The sequence below is a fragment of the Chaetomium globosum genome, genomic scaffold (genome assembly GCF_000143365.1).
Source record: "Chaetomium globosum CBS 148.51 scaffold_4 genomic scaffold, whole genome shotgun sequence".
In the NCBI taxonomy this organism is placed as follows: Eukaryota; Fungi; Ascomycota; class Sordariomycetes; order Sordariales; family Chaetomiaceae; genus Chaetomium; species Chaetomium globosum.
In genome coordinates, this window is record NT_165979.1 from 4,045,398 (window position 1) to 4,069,704 (window position 24,307).

General features: G+C 56.5%; 7 protein-coding genes and 1 non-coding gene across 8 annotated transcripts; 5 read left to right on the forward strand and 3 right to left on the reverse strand.

Moving 5' to 3' along the window:
* Positions 1-259: 259 nt before the first annotated feature.
* On the forward strand, positions 260-7,165 carry CHGG_05036 (uncharacterized protein; the record flags this gene model as incomplete). Its single annotated transcript, XM_001224249.1, has 4 exons — positions 260-454; positions 663-3,393; positions 3,465-5,800; positions 5,903-7,165. 4 exons carry the CDS (start codon positions 260-262, stop codon positions 7,163-7,165), a joined length of 6,525 nt encoding a protein of 2,174 aa, XP_001224250.1.
* Positions 7,166-7,917: 752 nt separating this feature from the next.
* CHGG_11310 lies at positions 7,918-7,989 on the forward strand. Its single transcript has one exon. It is a non-coding gene; the product is annotated as a tRNA-Gly (tRNA).
* Positions 7,990-8,114: 125 nt separating this feature from the next.
* On the reverse strand, positions 8,115-9,910 carry CHGG_05037 (uncharacterized protein; the record flags this gene model as incomplete). Its single annotated transcript, XM_001224250.1, has 2 exons — positions 8,115-8,219; positions 8,486-9,910. The coding sequence occupies 2 exons, from the start codon at positions 9,908-9,910 to the stop codon at positions 8,115-8,117; spliced, it is 1,530 nt and encodes a 509-aa protein (XP_001224251.1).
* Positions 9,911-10,743: 833 nt separating this feature from the next.
* On the forward strand, positions 10,744-11,930 carry CHGG_05038 (uncharacterized protein; the record flags this gene model as incomplete). Its single annotated transcript, XM_001224251.1, has 3 exons — positions 10,744-10,857; positions 10,924-11,633; positions 11,690-11,930. The coding sequence occupies 3 exons, from the start codon at positions 10,744-10,746 to the stop codon at positions 11,928-11,930; spliced, it is 1,065 nt and encodes a 354-aa protein (XP_001224252.1).
* An 814-nt stretch (positions 11,931-12,744) lies between these two features.
* Positions 12,745-14,232, forward strand: CHGG_05039 (uncharacterized protein; the record flags this gene model as incomplete). The annotated part of the gene is made up of 3 exons (XM_001224252.1): positions 12,745-12,933; positions 13,047-14,147; positions 14,212-14,232. 3 exons carry the CDS (start codon positions 12,745-12,747, stop codon positions 14,230-14,232), a joined length of 1,311 nt encoding a protein of 436 aa, XP_001224253.1.
* Positions 14,233-15,015: 783 nt separating this feature from the next.
* CHGG_05040 (uncharacterized protein) lies at positions 15,016-15,955 on the reverse strand (the record flags this gene model as incomplete). Its single annotated transcript, XM_001224253.1, has 3 exons — positions 15,016-15,160; positions 15,294-15,828; positions 15,904-15,955. The coding sequence occupies 3 exons, from the start codon at positions 15,953-15,955 to the stop codon at positions 15,016-15,018; spliced, it is 732 nt and encodes a 243-aa protein (XP_001224254.1).
* A 1,315-nt stretch (positions 15,956-17,270) lies between these two features.
* On the forward strand, positions 17,271-18,865 carry CHGG_05041 (aspartate aminotransferase, cytoplasmic; the record flags this gene model as incomplete). Its single annotated transcript, XM_001224254.1, has 4 exons — positions 17,271-17,390; positions 17,467-17,526; positions 17,779-18,219; positions 18,308-18,865. The coding sequence occupies 4 exons, from the start codon at positions 17,271-17,273 to the stop codon at positions 18,863-18,865; spliced, it is 1,179 nt and encodes a 392-aa protein (XP_001224255.1).
* Positions 18,866-19,442: 577 nt separating this feature from the next.
* CHGG_05042 (uncharacterized protein) lies at positions 19,443-21,779 on the reverse strand (the record flags this gene model as incomplete). Its single annotated transcript, XM_001224255.1, has 3 exons — positions 19,443-19,621; positions 19,684-20,816; positions 20,938-21,779. 3 exons carry the CDS (start codon positions 21,777-21,779, stop codon positions 19,443-19,445), a joined length of 2,154 nt encoding a protein of 717 aa, XP_001224256.1.
* Between the last annotated feature and the right edge of the window lie 2,528 nt (positions 21,780-24,307).

A 24,307-nucleotide genomic window follows, 5' to 3' on the forward strand; every position in this document is an offset into this window, starting at 1 on the left:
TGAGAAAAATCTTTCAGTGCTGCAGCAAACCGACGCAGCATCTACTTGGGTTCCGGCGGCGCTCCCTGGAGGAAGACAGGCATCGCGCGCGAACTTGGGAACGCCTGGCCTCACCTAGGGCTTCGTTCACCGCGGTCCAGTACATACATAACCGTGTTCGATTCACATCTGCCGGCTTTCAACCGCCAGAAGACTGCAGCACTACATGTGTGTTTGACAAGAGCTGGCTGGCCTTCCATCAATCCGTTCGACTACCGCGATGGCCACCCCCGAGATTTCAAATTTGTTCGAAACTCGGCCGGGCCGTTATGTTCATGGCTTTTTTGTAGCCAAGGGCTCGACGAGGAGGACTGGGTGGGAGGAGTGCGCCAGACGGCTCTCGGATAAGGCTAGTTTGGAAACAAGACTGAGCCTCATTGCGCAGAGTTGGGTTAAGCTATGCGCTCACCTCAAGGTAAGGATGGGGTGGTTTTCATGTCAAGCGCATTCGATTTTTTCTCTACTCCGGATTTCAAGCGTCTAGTCGCGACCAAGAACCAGCCAACACTGTTAGGTTCTAGTCAAGGCTCAGTCTCGGGGGAGACTCCACGACCGGGGCGAGTGAACGTGGACGAAAGATTTTTGTAAAGCTTCTATCCTCAGGACTGACAAATTCAACGCAGGCTGTGCAACCCCTAACCCGTGGCACCTCGGCCATCCCTGCGATCTCCCCGCAATGGGCTCGCCTTGCGCCCTTCGATGAGGAGGACCTCGACTCACCGTTCGAGACTCTCGCCGACCCAACCGACACTGGCGCATGCGCGTGTAGACGCCAGCCCCCGTCAAACAACCTTCCCAGCGTCGGGTCGGCGCCTATCGCGCATAGCCCGGATAGAAGACGCCGGAAGGGTGGCCTTCTCAACAACCCGTCGACCGGCCTTCGGATTGATTTTACAAGCGAGGAGGGCTTTCGACAGAATGCCAAGAAAAATAAGAAGAATAATGCGGCGAAAGCCAACAACAACAATAGCAACAAGAACAACAACGCGGACAATGGGGCGAAGAAGGAGGAAGACGCTGGCGAGACAAATAACGGCGACGCTAGCGGAAATGCCCCAGGCGGAGACGCTGGCGGTGGTGACGGGGGTGGAGGCGACGATAAGAAGGATGACGACAAGAAGGAGGAGGTAAAAGAGGAAGAGGCAAAAGAGGAGGCAAAAGAGGAGGCAAAAGAGGAGGCAAAAGAGGAGGAGAAGGAGGAAGAGAAAAAGGAGGAGGAGAAGAAGGAGGAAACCGAACCGATCGATGACTGGGGAGAGTTCACCGGGGCCAGCAAGAAGAAGAAGAAGAAAAAGGGTGCTGCTGTTATTGAACCTCCGCCTGTGCCGGACCCTCCAGCTGTGGTGGAAGAGAAGGCGGCGGATCCTGCGCCGCCCGCTGTCGAATCCGGACCGGGTGGCTTCCAGTCCTTCTCTGACATTAAGTTGGACGACAAACGCACTGCCGACGCTCAACCAAGCACCACCGGGACCAAATCTTCACCGTTTGGTGGGTGGGCCCCCACGAGTTTCCTCTCCAGTTGGGGGTTGGCCGGTTCGAGGTCTTCCGTTAAGGCCAAGGATTCAGTCGAAGATGTTACCTCGGATACCAAAACCAGTAAACCCCAAAAGGACGACAGTCCCAGCTTCTCCTTCAGTGCCACCGCCAACAAAGCGGGCGGGAACGGCCAGGAGATGAAACCTACCGACAACGAAGCCAACGACCTTGCTTTCTCCACGACGAAGACGAAGACGAAGAAGAAAAAGAAGGCGAGCGTCTGGGATGATCCAGAACCCGAGCCAGAACCCGCTGTTGAAGCCCCCGCCCCTGCTCCGGATCCGCCTGACGTGCTAGAAGAGGTTGACGGATTCTCCATATCGAGCAAGAAAAGCAAGAGCAAAAAAGAGCCTTCGATCGCCGAGGAAACCAACATCGAAGGCTTCAAAGGCTCTGACAGTGCATGGGAATTCTGGGGTGCTAAAAAGAAGACGAAACCTCCCGTTTTTCTTGACGAACCGAAGCCTTCCGAGCCAGAACCCGACCCCCAATTAGACCCTCCAGCAGGCCCCAAGACGACCGGCAGCGATGGTGCTGACAACGGCGCAGACCCTGAATGGGATTGGGGCGGTACCACGACCACGAAGAAGTCCAAGAAAAACAAAGGTAAGGTTGGAATTGCTGACGAGCCTCCCAAGGACCCCGAGCCGGAACCGATCCCAGAACCCGATCCTGCGCCAGATGGCACGGGTGACGACTTTTGGGGTAGCATTGGTACGAAGAAGAGCAAGAAGAAGAGTAAAATTTCGGAACCCGAACCGAAAATAGAACGGCAGCCTACCCCTGAACCGGAGCCTATCTGGGGTTTAAGCAAAAAGGACAAGAAGAGCAAGAAGAAGGCCGCCGCGGAGCCTGATCCGCCCAAGGCCCCAGAGCCTGAACCGGAGCCCGAGCCCGAGCCCGAGCCCGAGCCCGAGCCCGAACCAGAGACAGAGCCCGTGCCAGAGCCCGAACCTGAACCCGAACCCGAGCCTGAACCGGAGCCCGTGACGAAGTCATCGAAGAAAGAATCGAAGAAAGGGGAATCGAAGAAGGAGAAGAAAAAGAAGAGCAAGAAAAGCGATCCTGACCCCGAGCCCGAACCCGAGCCCAAGCCGGCGCCTGAGCCCGAAGCTGCACCCGAGCCAGAACCGGAACCGGCACCGGCACCAGAGCCCGATGAGCCAGCGGATGATGGTTTCTGGGGATTCTCGTCTAAGGAGAAGAAAAAGAAAAGTAAAAAGGAATCACAACCCGGCCCGGCGCCCGTCAAGGAGCCAGAGCCGGACCCGGCAGTAGCGCCCGAGAAGTCAACTGAAAGTTTCTGGGGGCTCGGTTCTAAGGAGAAGAAAAAGAAGAGTAAAAAAGAACCGCAGCCTGACCCAGAGCCAGAGCCAGAGCCAGAGCCAGAGCTAGAACCAGAGCCAGAGCCAGAGCCAGAGCCAGAACCAGAGCCAGAACCCGAAAAAGAGGAGAGCGACCCGTGGGGCTTGTCGACCTCAAAGAAAGAGAAGAAGAAGAAGAAGGGCATAGCCTCCGACCCAGACCCGGCGAAGAAACCAGAGGATGACTTCTTCGCCTTGATTAGTTCCTCGAAAAAGGACAAAAAGAAGAAAAAGGGGGAGGTTGTACAAGCGCCCGAGACGCCAGCGCCCGAGCCTCAAGCGCCCGAAACCAATGACAAAGATCTCATCGATATCGACAAACCGGCAGAATTGGACAAGACCGGTGGCTTTTTTAGTTCCTGGCTCACCGGGGGCGGGGGGGCGAAGGGCGCGGCGGATGAGAACCCGGCCGGGGAAGATGATGCTTGGGGATGGGGTACTGGTTCAAAAAAGGGTATGCAACACAGCACGGTTGTGGTCAACGCCTCTATGATTTTTGAACTACACTAACGCATGCATCTGCAGGGGACAAGAAGACCGAGGAGGAAGACGAGCAAGCCAGGATAGAAGAAGAGGAGAAAGCCCGGATAGAGGAAGAGGAGCGGCAGCAAAAAGAGGCTGAAGAGCAAGCCGCCAGGGACGTCGAGGATTCTGAGGCGGCTAGGGAGGAGGAGGAACTGGCAGCACTCAAGAGCAAGAAGAAAAAGAAGAAGGCCGACCGAGACGAAATCGACCGACTGACAGCTAGCATTAGGAGGCGGGCTGACGACAGAGCCGCACGTGAGGCCGAGCAGGCCGAGCAGGCTGAGCAGGAGAGGCAGAGAAAGGAAGAGGAGGATCTGGCTGCTCAGGAGGCTGCGGATAATGCGAACCGTGATGCGGAAGAGGCGGCCGAAAGGGAACGTCTGGAAGCAGAAGAAGCTGCGGCGGCAGCGGCAGCCGCGGAAGCCGAAGCCGAAGCCGAAGCGGTTGCAGCAGCAGAAGCGGCGGCGGAGGCAGCAGCAGCAGAAGCGGCGGCGGAGGCAGCAGCAGCAGAAGCGGCGGCGGAGGCAGCTGCAGCAGAAGCGGCAGAAGCGGCAGCAGCCGAAGCGGCGGTGGAAAAAGCAGCGGCGGAAAAAGCCGCGGCCGCAGCCGCAGTAGCCGCTGCAGAGGCCGAGGCAGCGTCTTCGAAAAAATCCAAGAAGACTAAGACTAAGGGTAAAGAGAAGGAGAAGGAAAAGGAGAAGGAAAAGGAGAAGGAAAAAATAAAAGAAAAGGAAAAAGAAAAGGAGAAGGAGAAGAAGGGGAAGAGCAAAGGCAAGGAAAAAGACAAAGGAAAAGAGAAGGGCAAAGCTGACGAGGACGACGAGTTTGGGGACGTCGATCTCACACCGGAACAGGTGGAGGAATTGTTGGCTGGTGACACCAAAGAGGCAGGCGGGGAGGAGGAGGAAAAGCAGACCATCTCGAGGGACGAGCCGGCTCCTGCGCCTGCGCCTGCTGACAACGCCTTCAGCTTTTGGGGGGCTGCCAAGAAGGGGACATCCAAGATCACAGCGCGGCTGAACCCGTGGCTCCCAGAGCCTGAACCTGAACCTGAGCCAGAGCCAGAGCCTGAGTCTGAGCCTGAGGCAGAGGATACCCCTCCCCAGGCAGACGTCCGGGAAATTGCGCATGCTGAGTCATCTGCCCGTCTGGGACCTATCGCCGCCGCCGCGATTGGGGCTGCCGCGACCGAGGTGTGGGATGACCCCGTCCCGGTCAAGTCGAGCAGGCCCAAGAAGGCTGTCGGCGGAAAGATCGCAGACCGCCTGCGCGCCTTTCAGGTAATTGACGACGAGCCTGAAGAAGACGAGCACCCCCAAGAAGACGAGCACCCAGAGGACGACGAGCCAGAAGACGCCGAGCCAGAAGACGTCGAGCCAGAAGACGCCGAGCCAATTGAGCCGCCATCTCCGCCCCCGCCACCACCGCCCCCGCCTGCTCCTGTCGCGGTGCCCGTGTCGCTGCCAAAAGAGAAGAAGAAAAGCTCCAAGAAGAGCAAGAGCAAAAACAAGGAGCAGGTCATCGACGTCGACACTTCCGCGTCTTACCCACCCCCTCCACCTCCGCCACCTCCCTTTATCCCTCCCCCGCCCAACTCCGGCTTGCCCGGTAGCTTCCCACTGAGCGAAGAGGAACATCACAACGACAACTACGGCTACCGTCGCCGCCACGACTACGGCCACGATGAAGATGAGATAGTCCAAGTTGTTGACATGTCAGCCCCAAAGAGGAGCAAAAAGTCCAAGAGGGCCAAGGCTTCCCCTGAATTCATCGACCTTCCTCCACCGCCGCCGGCGGTTCCTGATCCACCGTCTCCCGCAGTTCCCGATTCACCACCGATGATGACACCAGCTACAGTCCGCATGGCTAAAAAGGAGCGGCCCAGGGTCAATCGTGAGGGCTCGTCATCGTGGAATGCATGGACGGCGGCTCCAGATAAGGATCCGAAGCCCCCCTCTAGGCCGAGGCCGGAGAGGGAGCCCAGTTCCAGAAAAAGGTCATCCGCGGAGAAGGCCGAGAAAGTCGAGAAGCCACCATCGCGAGGCTCCGGCTCAGAGGGGACAGATAAGCCAAGGGCCAGAGACCACCCGGCACGGTTCGCTAGCGTTTTCGCGAGTACTCCGCCACTGTCCCGCCCGATTTCTAACCGGGAAAAGCGCTCCAGCAAGCCGAGTTCACGCAGGCACTCAATCGACATAGACGGCGGCCTGGCGAGCCCGCCTCCGGAGGAGATGTCAGCTAAAGCCGCCAAGGTTCTCGGTGTTGGCACCGGTCCCGGCCTTTCGCGGTCGGGTAGCAGGCGAAGCAGGAAGGAAGAGGACGATGACATTGTGGTGGTTGGCGCCGACGATATCATACCTGGTCCCGACAGAGCTGAACGCAGAAGGCAAAGGGTAAGTCGAGTTCTTTCATCACAACGGACTTCCTACGAGGAACAGAAAGCTAACGCCGCCCCGCGCCAGCAATATTCACGAGAGGATGACGTTGTCATGGTGGATGCGGCCGATGCGGCACCGCGGTCCCCCCTGAAACGTTCCAACTCGACTGCCAAAAAGTCAGCCTTCTCGTCCTTGTTCGGGGGCGTCTTTAAAGGAGATAAAGCAGATCCGCGTATAGAGCCGCGCGCCGAACCCCGTCGCCGTGGTACCTATCCCACCACAGACGAAGAAGGAGGTAGGCGCGGCGGCGAGGAGACCGACGCGGAGCGAGAGGCTCGCCGCGCTGCTCGCCGCAACCGCCGGGCCGAGAAAGAAGCCGCAGAGCGGGCTGCGGTAGAACAAGCCGCCGAGGAGGCCCGCCGCGCTAAGGACGAGGCCCGTCGCGACCGACGCAAGAGACAAGTGGATGACGACGAGGTTCGTCGACAGGAAGAGAAAGAGGCCCGCCGCGCCGAGAGACGGGCGCAGCGTGCACAGGAGGATGCTGAGCGCCAGGCTGCCGAACTTAAAGAAGCCGAGCGCGCCGAGCGCAGACGGCGGCGCGCCGAGATGGACGCGGCTGAGGTGGAGGCGGATGCCCGCCGTGCCGCTAAACATCATGAACGTCGCCGCAGTTACCAACCCGAGGAGTCCAGTTACGATGACGACGAAGAACGCCGCCGTCGCCGGGAAGCCCGCCGCGCAGCGAAGGAAGGAAGGGAGCGCGAGGAACGACCGTCCCGGCGCAGGCCCGAGGTACCCGAGCATCCAGTCTACCCCGGAGCATCTCGCGAGAATAACGGTGCCTCCTGGCCGCACTCGGGCACGTCGTCCTGGGTCAAAGAGCACTCCGACGCCCCACCACCTCCGCCCAACGGCGAAGCCGCAGCGCCCCCTCCGGCGCCCGAGCCCGAAATGGTCGACGACGACGAAGAGGCACGTCGGGAAGCCCGCCGAGCAAGACGCCAAGCCAAGTATGCCGAGGCGGCGGCGGGCATGACCCAGGAAGAGTATGACGAGGACAGGCGGCGGAGGAAACGGCGGGAGGAGAGGGAGCGGGACAAGTACCGCGACAGGGAAAGGGGTGCGGATGGCTACAGGGATAGGGAGAGGGAGAGGGACTTACAGGGACAACAGGGATGTCAGGGATATCAGGGACAGGGAGCGGCGCCCCTGTCTCGGATGGCAGCGACGGTCGGCGGGAACAGCCGACGAAATTCTGCCATGTTCATGGATGCCACGCCAAGAAGCTCCTGGTGGAAGAGGTTAACGGGAGGTGGATGAGTGATGACGATGATGGGTTTCATGGTTTCATGAGTGATGTTTCGGATAATGTTGGGTGGTTCGGTGCCGAAAGTTCCTTATGTCTCTGTCAGTTTCGTGTCGAGGGGGGGGGGGGGAGGGTTGCATATATGGTGGATGCAGGAGCATGGGTCGGTTGTCCTTTTAGTTTGATATCCCCTGCATCACGGCGGCGCTGGGTTGGGCGCTATGGTTGCCTGCTGGGATTTCTGGTCGACCTTGCCTGCCTTGCCTGCTATGGGGTTACTCTACCGTACTATCTTGTTTCTTTGAATTCAGTTATGATTGTTTTTAAGTCAGTTAGGCAAACATCACTGTTTGTTGTCTTATCCCAGGGTATTGTCTTATTCTATGGTGTTACCTTCTTGTCATTGAGTAGTTAAATCACCTTTGTCAACTGCTACTACGCTTCATCACATCTCTCTGATGTGTGAATAAGAAGAGAACTCTGTATGTATACTCATCCCTTCCTGGTTATGTACCTTTCGTTTTTGGGATGCTTACTACCCAATGATCACAAACCCTAGCTTTGGTCCCAACCTTGATACGAGTCTGCGGATAGCCGTTCTAGCGACCAACAACTCTTGCTCTTGGGGCTTTCATCTGCAGTCACCCTTCCTGCCCGCACCTTCCTGGCCTCCGCTGCCACCAAATAGTGACCCAAGCCTACATAGCGGCCAGTCTCGATCGGTCCGCACACACACACAAAGTCGGCCATGGTGCAGCGGCAGCAAGTTGGAGTAGAGTAGTAGTTAACTCGTCGCCCTTCCAAGGCGAAAACCCGGGTGCAGATCCCGGCTCCAGCAAGATCGGATTGTGGTAGAGGCGGTTATTTTTTGTCTTTATTGCTTCTTTTTATTATTCGCCTTCACTCATCAGCTAAACAATTATCTTCCACTGCTCATGACACCCAATTCTTCGTTCACTTTTCTTAAATTTTGCACCATAACGAGGCAAACCACGTAACAATACTGTCACCACTATCCATTGGCACCGAAACAGGGTTAGCAAAGGCAGCGTTGAAATGTGTCAATTGCTAGACCAGCATACTAGTTAGATAGTGGGTAGTTACACCTCACCATTAACCCCTGCGGAACAAGCCGCCATTTCCTTTTCTTTTGCCTTCAGATTCCGGACCCGCCTTTGCTCCCGCCAACGAGGTCCCCTGACAGTCAACACCCACAACACAGGCGAAAAGACAACAAGCACAAGCGCCCAGAAGGTATAGGTCCAGCCCCTCCCTAATGCCCTGAGCATGGATTCGATGACGGCTGTACCAGCTGCGCCAAACAGGCACCGCACCAGGTTATTCGCCGCTATGGCTGTTGCTGGGGCCTCCGGGTACAGATCGACCAGCAAGGTGTTAAGGATACCGAACGATCCCGTAACGCAGAGACCGATGACAAAGAGTAAGACAAGGGGGCCGGGCAGGGCGGCCCCGGCATTCAGAACCCAGCCGTAGCAGATGACTGCCGCAATGCCCGTGGACAACATGGGGAAGACGGGGAAAAGCCGGGCCTTCTCGATGGGGAAATTCCGTAGGTCGTCGCCCCGCTTGTAGTCGATTGTGAACCCGATCTTGTGGGCTATCCTGCGGTAGTTGGTGTCGAGGATGTAGCCCTGTAAAACGGCCGCCAGGCAACAACCCAAACCGTATGGCAGATAGCACAGCCCAATTTGTAAGTCGGTGAGGTGGTAAATGTCTGCAAACTCTGTGGACAAGGTAGCAGCAATGAGGATGAACACGAGATAAATCATGGTGTTGTAGGAGAGAAGGAGGGCTAAGTCCTTCTGAAGCACCACCCTCAGGGTATTGAGAGGGTTGGGAAAGCGCAGCTCCCTTTTAGGAGCGCCCGCCAAAGCATCCGCATCTTGTGGACTGCCCCGACGACGAAGGAAGTCGACGACGGTCCTGTTCCACCCTTGTGCAGGTACAGAGCCGTTCCCCACTACTTTTCTGCACGTCTCTGGCACCGCCAAGGTGTATGGTATGAGCCACACCGCAGAGTAGATGAGGCAGAACCAGAAGATGGCTCTCCAGCCCAGATATTCGGCCAGAATCCCACCGAGTACCGGGCTGAGCGCGGGTCCAACGTTGATACCCGCCCCGACGATGCCCATGTACTTTCCCCTTTCCGCGCTCACCGCAACGTCGGCCACCACGGCAAAGCACAACGACAGAGTCCCACTACTTCCAGCGCTCTGGAGCATACGCAGCACCAGCAGAGCCGCGTAATTGTTCTGAAGAGCAAGGCCAAGGTTGGCAAAGACATAGACGGAGAAGGAGATGATGAAAGCAGGCCTCCTCCCGGCCATGTCGCCGAAATCGCCGACGATCGTGGGAGCAATGGCCTGGAAGATCATGTACGTCGTCAGGGTCAAGTTGATGAGGTTGACCGACACGCCAAGATCGTCGGAAATGGAATTCAAGGCTGGGAAGTAGATGTTGGCTGTCATGGGCGAGACAAAGCTCGCACAGGCGGCCATGGCGATGATCCATCGTTTCGTTGGCTTTGAGAAAACGCTGTAGTCTGGGCCACTCGACGCTGGGTGGAGGGGCTCGGGGTCTGGTATGGTTGTGCTGCTCGTGCCTGATAGCTCGTTTCCGACGGTGCCACTGCCGGGAGTCCTATCTTCGATAGATAGGGGTGTTGGACGGCTTTCCGCCGGCTCGCCTAGGCTACTACCCTCTTGCTTCTCTCTTGACGAATCCTCATGAGAACCCATGATAATAAGTGTGATCGGGTTGAGGTCAGGACTGGTTTCTCACACCTTGTGGTTGGGAGGGTAGTGAGCAACAAGAGAAGCAGCCGAGACATCGCACCATCGTCCGTCTGCCTGAACAAACCAACGAGGACAACAACCTGCACCTGTGTGCTGGCGGGACCAACAGGAGAAACTGCACCATTTCAAGTACCACCCATGACACGCCCGAGTTGAGAAGTTCTTTTATTCCCGAGCAAACCGCGAGGAGCGTGGGGAATAAGCGGGACCTAATGGAAACAGGAACAGGGCCATGGTCACCGGGACATTTGTCGATTGGTACTAACAGCGTCGGCGTCATTGCGGTATCGGCCCCGGATGCATGAAATGCTCGGCTTCTTGCTCGGCGGCCGGGGCCGATACCGAGAATGACCCCCTGACAAGGGACACTGAGAATTGACCCAAATTGCTGCCATTGGATCAAGACTCGCAGGTTTAACGGGGAGAGATGGGACGACCTAGAAATCGTATAGGGACCTAGCTACGTGCGTAAAATCGGAGGCCATATAAACAGCTCAATGCACCGTGGGAGTCGAAAGTAGAAATCATCACGATATCTGTTTATTCGCGGCGGTTGGTGGATGTCGAAGGATGATGAATGAAGTGAGTGTCAAACAGGGTTTACAATTGGGTGGGTACCGGATGTCTCACCCCGGGCCTGGAAGTAACTGCCACAGGCTGTCCGCCACAAGCGGCCCGGCACTAGCCACTGAGTTGTCCAGTTCCGTCATCGACAATTAGACACGTTCGCTTCACAACTTCCACTTCGACCGGCTAACCCCAAGAATGGTACCGGCATGGCCGACCTGACAACGGCGTTCAACGCCCTCCTTAAGGGCCATGAGGCGCCTCCTACAAAGTCGTTTGGCATTGATACGGCCGACGAGTTTCTCAAGGAGGCGTATCGGATAGTACGTCCTCCTTGTTGGCTCAATGCTCCTTAATGCAGTCCGACTGACTGACATCCCGCGCCTCAGAACTCCCTCATCGCACGATTGCATTCCGAACTCCGCAATTTGCGTCAGGCGTACCTCTCGACTGCTCCTGCGCGCAAAACACACTTGCGGACCGCCGCATCCCGCTCTGCGCCTTCGCAGCATGCCGCTCTTACGGACCGAGACCGCGAGGAGATCGACGCCAATGCAAAGATGACCATCCGCGACCTCAATGCCCGTATTCGCGCTCTCGAAGATGCCGAGCAGCTCCGTCAAAATACCGAAACCGCCCTGCTCCGGAAACGATTGTCTCGCGGCTTCGGCGCTCTGGGGTCTTGGGCGGCCGGGGACGGGGCACGCAGTGAGCAAGCTACCCTCGAGGCCGCCGCTCGCCAGCTTGGAGCCCACAGAGAAAGTGTAATCTTGTTCTTGCGGGCGAGGCTGCAGGAGACAGCGCGGACACAGCAGCGCATGATGGAGACTCGCTTGACTAGGGAGATGGAGAAGAACAGGAGCGTCCTGGCGAAGGCTAGGGGGCCAGTCATGCCCATGGGGTTATACGGCGCCGCGAATCACGGCGCAGGGGAACTGCCAGCCGGAGCAATCTCGAATGGCACGGGGTTGTCGGTACAAGAAGAGGAAGAGAGGAAGAAGCCAGTGACGGACAACCTCACAGACGACCAGAAGCAACTATTTGAGAAGGGCAACCAGGACATGCTGAAGCATCTCGAGGGCACATTGGATAAAGTCAGGTCGGTTACATCCACTCGTGGCGCGTCACCCGCACATTGCTCTAACCTTGGGACAGGACGGCCGAGAGCTCTCTCATTGAGATTGCCGAACTCCAGAACATGCTCGTCAATAACCTCACTGCACAGTCGGCCCACATTGACCAGCTGGTTGCCGATTCGTTCGAGACCACCGAGGGCATCGGCAAAGGGAACAAAGAATTGAAGAAGAGCGTGGGCAAGGCTAGCCCGGCCCGCTACACCTTTTTTGCCGCGGCAGGATTATGCACCGTACTCGTTCTGTGGGATTTGGTCATATAGCGGACAATGTGTCTGTGTGCTTTCAAAGTGTCGGGGTGACCGTCGTGAATTTCCGCTTGAGATACCCCCTGAAGGAGCAAAGTTACTTGTCGTTTTGCAATCATCAGATAAGAATGGGAGATATGTGACTTGATGTGGAAAAGCGATTCGAGTTAGGGCCCTCTGTCATGTTCCTGGGATAACAAGACCCAAGGACCATCAATGTGGCTCGGCATGGTATTCAGAAAGTTTTACTGCTAGTTAGGCAGTTAGTTACATTTCACAAATGATTCACGGCAGACCCCTGTTTACTCTGTACGTGCATATGGAAATCATTTACGGCAACGCTGGGCCTGTGCTCTGTATTGTACGTTACCCCTAATTCGGCAGGTTGTAACGAGCTGGTCACTGTGTGGGGCAGGCATGAAATCCTGGAACCCGCAGCTCTTCCAAGATCGGACTCAAACCCGAGCGTCCTCGCACGGTGCCACCCTTCAGTGCGAGCTTCCCAAACGCGACCAGGGGCCGATCCCTTAACAAGGCATGGGGCTCCGTTACAGATCCTTCCAGTTGCTGCCTCCACCCCTTAACGCAGCAAGGTACCCGCTGCCTCCCGTTGCATCCGTTCCGCGCCAGGGTCGCAATTATACAGAGATTCGCTAAAGGCAAACTGGAGTTCCGCCCAACATTGGTTCCCCAGTCAGCAAATCGTAAACATTCATTCTTTTTATCCAGTCTCCTTTGTGCCGTGTGGATCCTGCCACCACATGCAGCTACCACGCGTTCGAAGAATCTCCTCCGACCCTGACTGCCACTCCCAACTCACGGACGACAAATGGACCGAGACGCGCCTGCGGGCCCGGCAGAGCCGGTCCGGCCCCAGGCTCCGGAGGGCAGCGCTGAACCCGCACAGGGCGGGGGCGACCGGGTGCTCGTCCTCTCCCCGGGGGTGACATTGACCCTCGGCCGGGATGCTCTGCTCATGTCTGGTATGGCGTCTGTGACAGATGAGCCGATTGCCATTGTTCAAAGCTAATGCTCACGTGTCCCTCCCTATGCAGGCCAACTCGCCACCAAATCTAGCCGTTCGTGTATACCATGTGCCGGGGCCCCAGGTGAGAACCTAAGGATGCCTAGTATGAGTTCTCGCTTCGCCGGCTGTTGCTGATACCGCACGCAGGGGCCAGTGGCACACCCGGCAGCATACCGTATTACAACATCCTTTGGGCAGAAGTCACTGGCGACCACAGGTGGCTCCTGATTGACTATGCAGGCCAGACGGGCCCGCATTCTCTCGAAGTTCGCAGTGCCAAGTTTGCCATCCCGGAGCTTGTTGCTGAGCAGACGCCCGCCGGCGTGGGCGACCAAGTGGCACCGTGGGTTGGCCGGCTTCTGGACCGCGCCTACGAAGGCTCAGCTCGCCGTAAGCGCGCCTGGGTGTTGGTAAACCCCCATGCTGGCCCCGGTGGTGCTGAGAAGATCTGGGAAAAAGAGGTGAAGCCCATCTTGGAAGCGGCCCGTATGCCCATCACCGCCGTGCGCACCGCCTACTCCGGTGAGGCCGTGACCCTAGCCCGCGACTTGAACATTGAGGATTATGACATTGCTATTCCCTGTTCGGGGGACGGCCTGCCACATGAAGTGTTCAACGGCCTCGCAAAGCGCCCGGATGCCCGCCGCGCGCTGTCCAAGATCGCCGTTTGCCATATCCCCTGCGGTTCCGGCAACGCCATGAGCTGCAATCTGTACGGTACCTACCGGCCAGCCCTGGCGGCCCTGGCTATTGTCAAGGGCGTACCGACGCCGCTGGACTTGGTCAGTGTCACTCACGGGGGCCAGCGCACCATTAGCTTCCTCAGCCAAGCCGTGGGGTTGATTGCAGAAGTTGATCTAGGGACTGAGAATATGCGGTGGATGGGTGCGACCCGCTTTACGGTCGGCTTTCTCATGTTAGCTCTACAGAAAAAGACGTACCCGTGCGATATTGCCGTCAAGGTCGAGATCGGTCATAAGGATGACGTCAAGAAACACTACCGGCAACAGGTTGCACTGAGGGAGGCTAAGGCCTCTAAGAAGGCTGACAAGCAATCCGAGATCTCGCCTCCTGCCCCTAGCGCTGCCGTCGACGATGGTGATATGGGACTTCCGCCTTTAAGATACGGCACTTCTGTGGACAAACTACCCGAAGGGTGGGAGCTCATCCCTCATGAAAAGCTCGGTAGTTTCTATTGTGGTAATGTAAGTTCTTCTTGGCCGGCGATGGCCAGCACTTCTCCTACCCTCCCACCCCTTCTTCATCTAGCTCTATCTAACGAAGACCTAGATGGCTTACATGGCACCCGACGCCAATTTCTTCCCAGCGGCTCTCTCAAACGACGGCCTAATGGACTTGATCACGAATGATGGCGATATCCCGCTCTTCAAATCCGTTGGCATGCAGCTGGGCGTCGAGTCCGGCCACTTTTTCGACAACCCCCTCGTATCTTATCGCAAGATCTCAGCGTATCGCATCATCCCGCGGAACCAGGAAAGGGGTTATATCAGCATTGATGGCGAGGCCATCAGCTTTGGGTCCTTCCAGGCCGAGATCCACCCGGGCCTCGGTATGACTCTATCCAAGAAATGCTATATGGCGAAGCGCCCGGTCCTCTCAATTGGGATACCGAGGCCTACTAGGACGAGCGGCTTTTGGCCTAACCCTCTTGTTAGGTATGTTGTGGGACCCACTGTTTCTTATCCGGTGCCTGGTGATACAGGCCACGGGATGTTTAGTTTGCCTGCCGTAGTGTACCATGTATTTATACCCCCTGAAAGCCGAGCGTGGGCGGTCTCATTTGTCCTTTTTCAGGCGGGCCTTTAGAAGGCGAGCGGCATTTGCGACGAGAGAAAACTACGCTTGAAGCATTTGGGGTGGGATCTAAATTGGGACCTTCTCCGTATTTGGCGCACACACTCGGTTAGGACGTATCATAGACCATCTATATTTGGTATGATGGGTTGGGTGTTTTTGTATCTCAAGCACGGATACTTCGCTAGTCCGGGCCAAATAGGCCAAACTAGTCGGGGAATCAAATATGCGCACAGTCTGTCCCGCTCAACGCCTTTCCTAGTCATCAAAACCGCCCCAATCGCCGCCATCGCCCTCGGCGTCCTCTGTACCATCGTCTACCTGCGCCTCGGATTCCGGTTTCCTGTTCCCGGGAAGACGCTCATCAGCCAACGACTCCTTTGACCTAACCCGCACAGCCGGACTGGTCGTCGCATCCTCTAGCGCATCGATCTGATCTGAGATTCTCTGGATGATCTGCCCCGCGTCCTTGTCATCCTCCTCCAGCAAGCCCGCCTTCTCCGCCCTCGTCAACCCAAATATCGAGAACGTGTAACCTTAGTCCTGCCGGAGGATCTTCTGCTCTATTTGGGCGCCATCCTCCTCTTTCGACGTCGGCAATCTGTTCTATCCGCGCCTCCTCTTCGAGCGCAAGCGGCCACTCTCCCAACAACACCACCAAGTCGTCCACTTTACTCGCATCCCAGTCGGAACCCTCTTTATTCCCCTTCTTCTTACTCCCCTCACTCCCGCTCCCCTTCCTCATCCACTTAAACCCCGCCCCAACGACCCGCCTAACGAGGAGCAGAAACTTCTCCATGCGCAGCACATCGATGCTAGTCCACTCGCGCGCCATGGTCGCCCAGAAGCCGCGCATCCAGGGCACGACGGCCTCGCGCGGGAGGACATAGATGAGGTCGGCCAGCTCGCTGCAGAGGTTCTGCTGGGGGATGGCGCGGTCGCACATCCACAGCGCGTAGAAGAGGCCCTTCCACAGCTTGAGCACGTCGAGCGGGGTGAGCGCGGACGCGACCTGGCGCGCGGAGAGGAAGGCGTGGAGGGAGGCGAGCGCCGAGGTGCGGATTTTGCGGTCTGAGGGCAGAGGTATCCGGTGTTAGTGGTTTTTCTTCATCGTGGCGACGGGGGGAGCGGCGGGGCACAACGGACCGCTCGAGGCGAGGTTCTTGATGAACGGCATGCTCCGTTCTTGGGACGCCATTGTGATTGCGCGGTTTCGGGCCCTTTCTGTCCAATACCGCAGATTCCTAATCAATTCGGGGTCTTAATGTGAAAGATGTGGTGGTATTCGAGGTTCTGAGCTTGAGAGGCCCTTGTCTTCGTCAATGAGATTGCATGCGCTGCTGAAATTCTGTCCGCCCGGCAGAAAAGACCCCCACCAATGTGGCGCGTTTGTCATGCTGGCTGAGGTGGCTTAGCGCTGGATGGCCGTTTCGGTTTCGGAGTTCTACGGCAATACCAAAGATAGTCCATAACCAACTGGTCCGAGAGAAACCCGAAGGACGCCGTATACATGTTACAGCCTTCGCAGTGCAGTGATACACACCCACACGCAGTCGACATGGATTCATTGCGACTTCCTTTGATTCGACCGTTAGGGAAAGGGAGTTGGACAGCGAAAGACCTCTTCGGCAAGGAAACTTTCAGAAAAGCCTTGGCATGCTGTCAGACACAGCAGCACCGAAGTTTCCATGCATCTCGTGCCCCTGACATCACGTAATTCCAGAGGGCATGGCACATCCAGCTTTTCCTCCTGACCTGTGTTAGCAGCAGATCATCTCCGCAACCATGGTCCACCACTCCAGCTACCCCAGAGCCCAGACATGGTCGGGGTGGTCTGACGCTCAGCTTCCCCGGTGTGCCGCAGAAGAAAGTTGCCTCGGCGTGGCTCGGTGCCCTCGGGCTTCACATGCACCCTGACGGCTATCAATTGAGCTCATGGCCCTGTTTTATCGAGTACAAACAAGCTAGGCTCCCACCTTTAACTCGCTTCTTCCAAAAAAAAAAAAAAAAAAAGAGACTTAGCAGGTTCTCGGAATATAACATCGATACCATTATTATATATTATTTGCTGTCTTACCCTGTGGTAACAAGATCCCTCTCGAACGCCGACTCCAGTTACACAAGAGGCTCGACGTTAGCCTAATCCGCAAGCACCACCATCAGACGACTCGTGCATGAATCGCGCAGCCCCTGGAATTCGGATCCCGTCATTTGTCGCCCTACGCTCGAAGCAACGGCCGCAGGCTCGCTAGTTAGCTAATTGTTAACTAATCACCGCAAGTGAGCGTTTTGTCTGTCCGCTGTCGGCTGTCGGACGACGGGTTGTGCTGCCTGTTCGGTCACTGGAGCGGTTACGGTGTTACTGTGCAGGGATAGAAGGAACGAGACCGGAAGAAGTCCCCAAAAGCCAGGCATTGAAAATGGCGTCCAAATCACCGCGCCGCACCACACCTCCCTTTTCATCGACCCTTCACTCCTCTCCCATCTCTCGGCTCCAGAGCATAGCAAACCACATGTCGCCGTCATCAATAACCAGCTTCCCCGCCGAGGCGGTCCCTCAGGCCCCCGAGGACCCCCTCTTTGGGTTGATGAGGGCTTATAAGGCTGATACGAGCCCGGACAAGGTTGATCTGGTACGTCAGCGCCCACATCGCACACCCCACTGTTCGTTTGCATTTTCGCGGAGCTGGGCTAACTTGTACGTCCTAGGGAATCGGCGCGTACCGCGATGACAACGCAAAACCCTGGGTTCTCCCCGTGGTCAAGAAGGTGCGCGACTTCCCTAATTGCTACCCATCCCGTCCCACCCGAAGAAGTTAAAAAAAAAAAAAAAAAACCCCAAGATTCCTCCAGCGGCCTTCGGCGGCTTGGGCCTGTGCAAATTACAGCCACTCGGCGCGTCTATCGTCAATTTACCCGCCCCGCCATCTCCAACTTCCAGAGCACATCGTGCCCCTCCCCCGCACAAATTGCCAAGCAAGCAAGCAACCAGCAAGCTAACAAGCACCCCCTGAACTCTAGGCCGATGAGATTTTGCGCAACGACCCAGAAGCCAACCACGAATACCTCCCAATCGCGGGCTTGGCGGCGCTGACTAGCAAAGCGGCCGAACTGCTGCTTGGAAAATCCGCCCCCGCCATCGCCGAGAAGCGCGCGGCATCGGTACAGACCATCTCCGGAACTGGCGCCGTGCACCTGGGAGCTCTCTTCTTGGCCAGGTTCTACAAGAGCCAGGGCGCCAACCGCACCGTCTACGTCAGCAACCCGACATGGGCAAACCACCACCAAATCTTCACCAATGTCGGCCTGCCGATTGCCACCTACCCTTACTTCAGCAAGGAGACCAAGGGGCTGGACTTTGATGGGATGAAGGCGACGCTTGAGCAGGCCCCAGATGGCAGCATCGTCCTGCTGCACGCCTGCGCGCACAACCCGACGGGCGTCGACCCGACCCCAGAAGCAGTGGGAGCGAGCTCCGCCCGCGCCTGTTGAAGGCCAAGAAAGCACTTCCCATTCTTCGACACAGGCCTAACAAGAGCATGCGCCTCAGGCGACCTTGAACCGGGACGCCGGCGCCATCCGTCTCTTCGTCGAGCAGGGCTTCGAGCTAGACATCGCGCAGTCCTTCGCCAAGAACTTCGGCCTCTACGGTCAACGCGCCGGCTGCTTCCACTACGTAGCGGCGCCGGCGGCTGACGCCGTCGAGACCACGACGCGCGAGGCCTCGCAGCTGGCCATCCTGCAGCGTTCCGAGATCAGCAACCCGCCCATCTACGGCGCGCGCATCGCTTCCATCGTCCTCAATGACCCCGCGCTGTTCGCCGAGTGGCAGGAGAAACTCCGCACCATGTCGGGCCGCATCATTGACATGCGCAAGAAGCTCCGGACCAAGCTCGAGGACTTGAAAATTTACGCCAGTAGACCACATCACCGACCAGATCGGCATGTTCAGCTTCACGGGGTCAGCGAGCCCCAGGTCCTCAAGCTGCGGACTGATTTCCACATCTACATGACGAAGAACGAGCGGATCAGCATGGCGTATTTGAACTCGAGGAATGTCGCCTACGTCGCCACAGCTGTGGATAAGGTGGTTCGGGAAGCCCAGTAGCTGGGATAATATCCGCTGCCGGTGTGTAGGAACCACGAGTCGAAAGCGGCTGGGAGACGGCCATTAGGACTACGGTGTAAGTGAGAATAGGTTCAAAAGTCTTCTCTTCCTTAGGCTTTCCATGGTCTTTTTCAAGGTTTCACGGCTATTTAGAGGCGAATCCAGCTCAACCTAGGCTTCATCGCGTGCCACCACCATGCCTGGTATGGGCATAGCTTGGGGAATGTGTATCCAAACAAATTGTGGTTATCAGGGGTGGTATGCCCTGCGTAATACCCTCTGCCCATCCAGTAACCGAGTAGAATTACCGGAAAGTTGATGGACAAGGGAGCCAAAGGGAATTTTTCCACGCAACTACTACTCCTGGCCATGCTACCCATCTAGTGGACCGTGCTGTTTCTTCTACCAAACCCTCCTTTTTTTTTTCTCCGAAAACAACATGATGCCATGACACCGACCCCTTAGCCCCTAACGGTAAACACCGAGAAACCGCCGAAGAACCGCTGTGGAACGGCAGACAGCTCGCAACCATTCGCCTCAGCTGATGGCCAGGGCGCAACAAGCTGGATGATAAAGCCTAAGCCCCAGGCACAGTAGCGAGCTCGGATTCGATGACTTCCTTCGCCTTGGGTGCCAGCGAATCGACGGCGCCCTCCAATGCCTTCCGCAGCCGAGCCGCCTGTTCTGAGACCTTGGGGTGATCCTTGTCAAGGGCAAGCGACGCCTTAAGGCAGCGCAAAGCCGGAAGGTATTTGTCTGGGAGCAAGCATTAGCAGACGCAGAGGGAGAAAAGGGCGGCCAAAACAGAGTTGACTTACTCCTGCGGATGTAGACCTCGAAACCGGCGATTTGGCCTTCAATGTTCTTCGGGCTGAACTGCAGCAAGTGCAGGAGAAACTTCATGGCGTCACCCAGAGGATCAGTTGTAGCGGCGAGCTTCACACCGTTCGGGTCCTCATCCTTCTTCTTCACCTCCTCGCCATCCTTGTTCTTCTGGGCACCGCCCTTATTAGGGTCCTGCTTGGCAGCCTTCTCAGCGGCCTCTCTCTCGGCCTTCTGGGCCTCTTTTCTGGCTTTCTTTGCTGCCTTCTTCTTTTCTGCGGCGGCGTCTTCACCATTTGTATGGCTGCCTTCCACACCGTTCGCTCCATTCTGTGGTTTGTCGTACATCGACAGGTAGAGGTTGACAGCGTCCAGAGCTGCCCGGAAGTAAAAAGGGTGCTCTCGTAGTTGGTCCTCCCAGCGAACGAGGTCAATGTATGCCCTGATCTGCCCCTTTCGGAGGGAGAAACTATGAAAGTCGAACTGATCCTCCTGCCAGATGTCGAAAATGTTGAAAATGGTGTGATAACGCTTGAGGGCCAGGCCGATATCGCCCCGCCGCTGCCACGCCTCACCGTCCTCGGTCAAAAACCAGATGCACTGCATGTCGGTCAAATCGACCAGGGGCCCTCCGACAGTCTCGGCCCGCGTGAACAAGCCCATTGTTGCCAATGCCTTCTCGTTCTCGTCGTTCCGTAGCTGGTACTTTGCGGCCTTGGAGTTGATGTAGCGATCTCTGGTGTCTAGAGAGCGGGCATGGTCCATCGCTTCGGCAGCCTTTGCGATCTCGCCCTGGTGTTTGAATATCCTGGCCTTCGTCATGTGGAAATCGACGTTCTTGGGGTCCAACTCGATGGCCTTTTCGACATATTCAGTGGCCTTGGAGAGGTCTCGTGACATGAAATAATTGTAGTGTTGCCCCAAAAAGTAGAGAGCCGCCCCCTCGCCCTTGGAGCTATCGCCATTCGCGGACGAGTTGCCGCGGTGCTCTTCCAAGTACTCCTCAGCCAAGATAGGCAAGGTCTCCTTTTTGAAGTTGTCCGAGTACAAATGCTTTAAGTTGGCGAAAGTTGAGGGAACCCCCTTGTCGAACATCAGAGTCAAGTACGCCTTGGCGGCTACGCGAAAGCTGTCGCCTACAGAAACAGTTAGCAATATCGTTCAGCGACCCAAGAATGTTCTCCATACCAGACAAGAAATCTAAAGGCAGGCGCTTCGCAGCATCGCAGCGAGGGCTTTTGGCGGCATACTCGTCATACACGGCCTTCAGAGCGGTTTCGTCATCCGCAGCGATACCGAGGGCGTCAACCAAGCCCTTGTAGTAGTCCGGGTGTTCGGAGTTCCTATCAAGCAACGCTCGGTATGCCTTTGCGGCATCCTCTTTCCGGCCCAGTTCAGCCAGGTAGCGGGCCCGAAGCTCCATTACGGCCAGTCGGTCAAGGCAGGCCTTGCATTCCGCCTCCAAGTGTTCCAAGGCCCGTTCAAAATCCCCCATTTCGGCAATGATCGAATTCTTGTACAGAAGTGCCTCCGAATTTTCAAGGTCGGTTCTCAGGGGCGCGGCCGTGACAGATTTCTCATAGGTGCTAAGAATATTCTCGGCCTGTTGAAGATTGCCATCTAGGTGGTATGCGATGGCAAGGGCTGTCCAGTTCTGGCGAAGTTGGGGTCTCGCCTTCAGCATCACCAATCTGCTCTGTATGTAGCCTGGGTAATCGCGCATCTGCACCTGGAGAACGGCTAGATCGCGTTGGATCTGGTGCGAATCGGGCTCGAGCTTCAGAGCGAATTTGTAGGCCTTGATGGCCTCGTCGAAGTTCTTGTTGGTGCGGTAGAGAATGCCGTAGACATGCCAGCAGATGTACGACTTCATGTCAATCGTTAGAGCATCCTTGGCTAGCCCAAAAGCCTCCTCTGTCTTGCCCTGAGCGTTGAGAATCAATGCCTTCATCGACATTGTATCTCCATGCTTCGGGTTCTTCTTCAAGATCTGTTCGGCAGCCTTCAAGCCGCGCTTGTATTGCTTGTCCTCATAATGGCGGATAACGGTACGGAAGAGGTTGGCCTCTCTCGTACTGAGTGTTTGCGGCATCGGGTCGGAATTGCGGGGTTGTGAGTGCGCAGAAGGGACCTCGAAGAGGCGACGGATACGGAACGAGGGAGCGTTGAAAATGCGATGAAAATTTTGAGGGAATCGAGTGTAGGTTGAATTCGGCGGTAGCCGTTGTGTCGCGGCGCTGATGTCAGAGTTGGAAGCTAGGGCTGCAACAGGTCGGAGACGCAGAAGCTGTGGTGTTGTGGTGGGCTGTGGGGTGAAGCCCTGCCTGCGGATGCAGATGTGGGCAGTAGGAGGTTGAGAGATTGTAGGTGTCCGGCCCTAATCCGTCAACCAGCTTATTTAGCGGAGAATACACACGCAATGTTCCTGTCGTTACCGTACACGGTGTTGTGGTCAAGTCGACGGTGGTGTTGCACTTGGTTTGCAGATGACGGGAGTGGATTGGGGTTGGATTCCATGGAGGCTTGGCAGGACAGAGCAATCAGCCCCACCATTTGGCCGGCCTCGGGGCACCTCGGGAGGAGCCCACATCCGCCACAAACCTCAAGGTCCGGGCCGGCTTGGCGTGCCGGCAGGGCGCATCAAGCATATGGAAGGCCGAGTATAAGATTGGAGATGGCTCTTCAGCGAAACTATATTTACAATATGTATGTAGCAAGAGATTAATAATCCGGAACAAGTTCGTGATAGGGCTTCTCCCTCGCTAGGTACTCGCATCGTACACATCGACAGCAAATTCGTCGTGGGGCGTCTTGAAATGCCGGTGCACGCCACCTCAGCGGCCCCCTTCTGACACTCCCCTCGCCCTCCGCCAGTTCTCTAGCGCTTGCTCCCGGCCCACGTGCGTCGAGTCGCCACACCTTCGTTGAATTATGTCCCATGTCCTGGACCGGACAATATTTTCTATCCCCATTTCTTGTCGTAGAATGAGGGATAGATGCTCGGTTCGGGGTTCCCGTGGGAAGAAACGTGCTGAGTAGGGGTCGAGTCTCTCGTCAATCACGCGCTCTCGGTTCTTCTCATTCTCCGCCTCCCTCAGCGCCCGGTCCGGTTCGTCAGGGTCTGGACTCGTAGCAACCACGGAGCAGTAGCTGAGAACATCGGATCTAGCTTGCCATGACGGAAAAAGAACCTTGTCTTTGAACGCATTGCACGCTTCCGCATCAATCTGATGCGAGAGGGGCCGCGGGCCAAGTCGCGACGTTGATGTTGGGTCGAATCCCGCCTTGGCCGGCATCTCCAGGGCATTTAAGTTTTGGTTTATGGTGTCATCGATGGAGCTTCGCGATAGCCGGAGAAAGTCTACAGCAAGACACAGTCAGCTAAATATCAGCACAATGCTCGGGTGATGAGCCCAAAGGCCGGGGTTGGGGTTCCATACCTCGGAGAGCAGACGTCGAGAAGCAAAGCTGAGGTGTTAGCGATGGTAAAGAGGAAGGCTGGGTCATGACGCCAGAACCTGAGTGCTTTGCGGCCTTTGCTGTTGTTACGGCGTCTCCCAACCGAGTCGCCGAATTTATCCACAAAATGCCCGCCACCGTGTCGAATTTTAGGATCACTTCCCAGATATGTAAAAAGGGGTTTGTCCGCTCTGCGCAGTACGACCCTCGCCTTTCACTAGAATTCGCTGGGGCAGTTGTCAGGCTAAGTTTACCTCCGTATGTGAAGATTGGACTCCAAGACAGTGGCGTCATTCTTCGCTGGATGGATGGATGGAATTTATTTCGCCCGGAGGCACTGGGCCTATAGGGCCTTAGCACGCTAACTACATCCGGATCAAATCGTTTTGCCTTTAACTCGTACAAGCCCCCTACTTTCTTGTCATTCTTCGCTTCGCCTAGTTATTCCCAAGGGAGCAAACAAGCCGGGTCACGTGGCAGCGGTACACCATGGATTGTGCATGATGTTTATCTCCGCAACACAAAGCTGCAATACTTCAACTCAACACAGGTCGTGACCAGAGCAGAATGTGTGTGTGTAATGATCAGAACTTGAGCCGCTAAATATTGGACAAGCAATTAGTCGCTTGATGCCCATGGTTAGAAAGCTCTCTTCCTTGGTGCGGAGGCAGGTCGGCCACAGACAACATCTCAAGACGTATAATCGGAGCAAGCCACTCCCCTGCGGCTGAGGCGCCAATCCATACCCCGATCGTTACATACCTATAGACCGAAGATCATGCTAAACGGATGGAATTCAGAGTAGACATTGGCTCAAGAACGACGAGCTAGACGGCCGACGTTCAAAAAAGCTCATAGGGAAAGAGTAGGTGTTGAAGTCGGACAGTCGAAAAATGGACCTCAGTGAGGGTGGGAGAAGCCAGGGTGTCTTCTGACGAACCAGCAATCGAGTGGTTAGGCTCAGGCACCAAACTCTGTGTCATCAGCGGCCACACGGGTGTGCACGGCCGACGGCAAGACGCTTCGGCAATGCTCGGGAGCGTCAGATCCATGTCTTCACTCATCGGGCAGTGCTGGCTTGACAACCAAATGCTTTGGGCGCAGAGAGAGCCTCATGAGTGTTGAACTGTTCAACTCAACGGCATCGGACACGGTACAAAC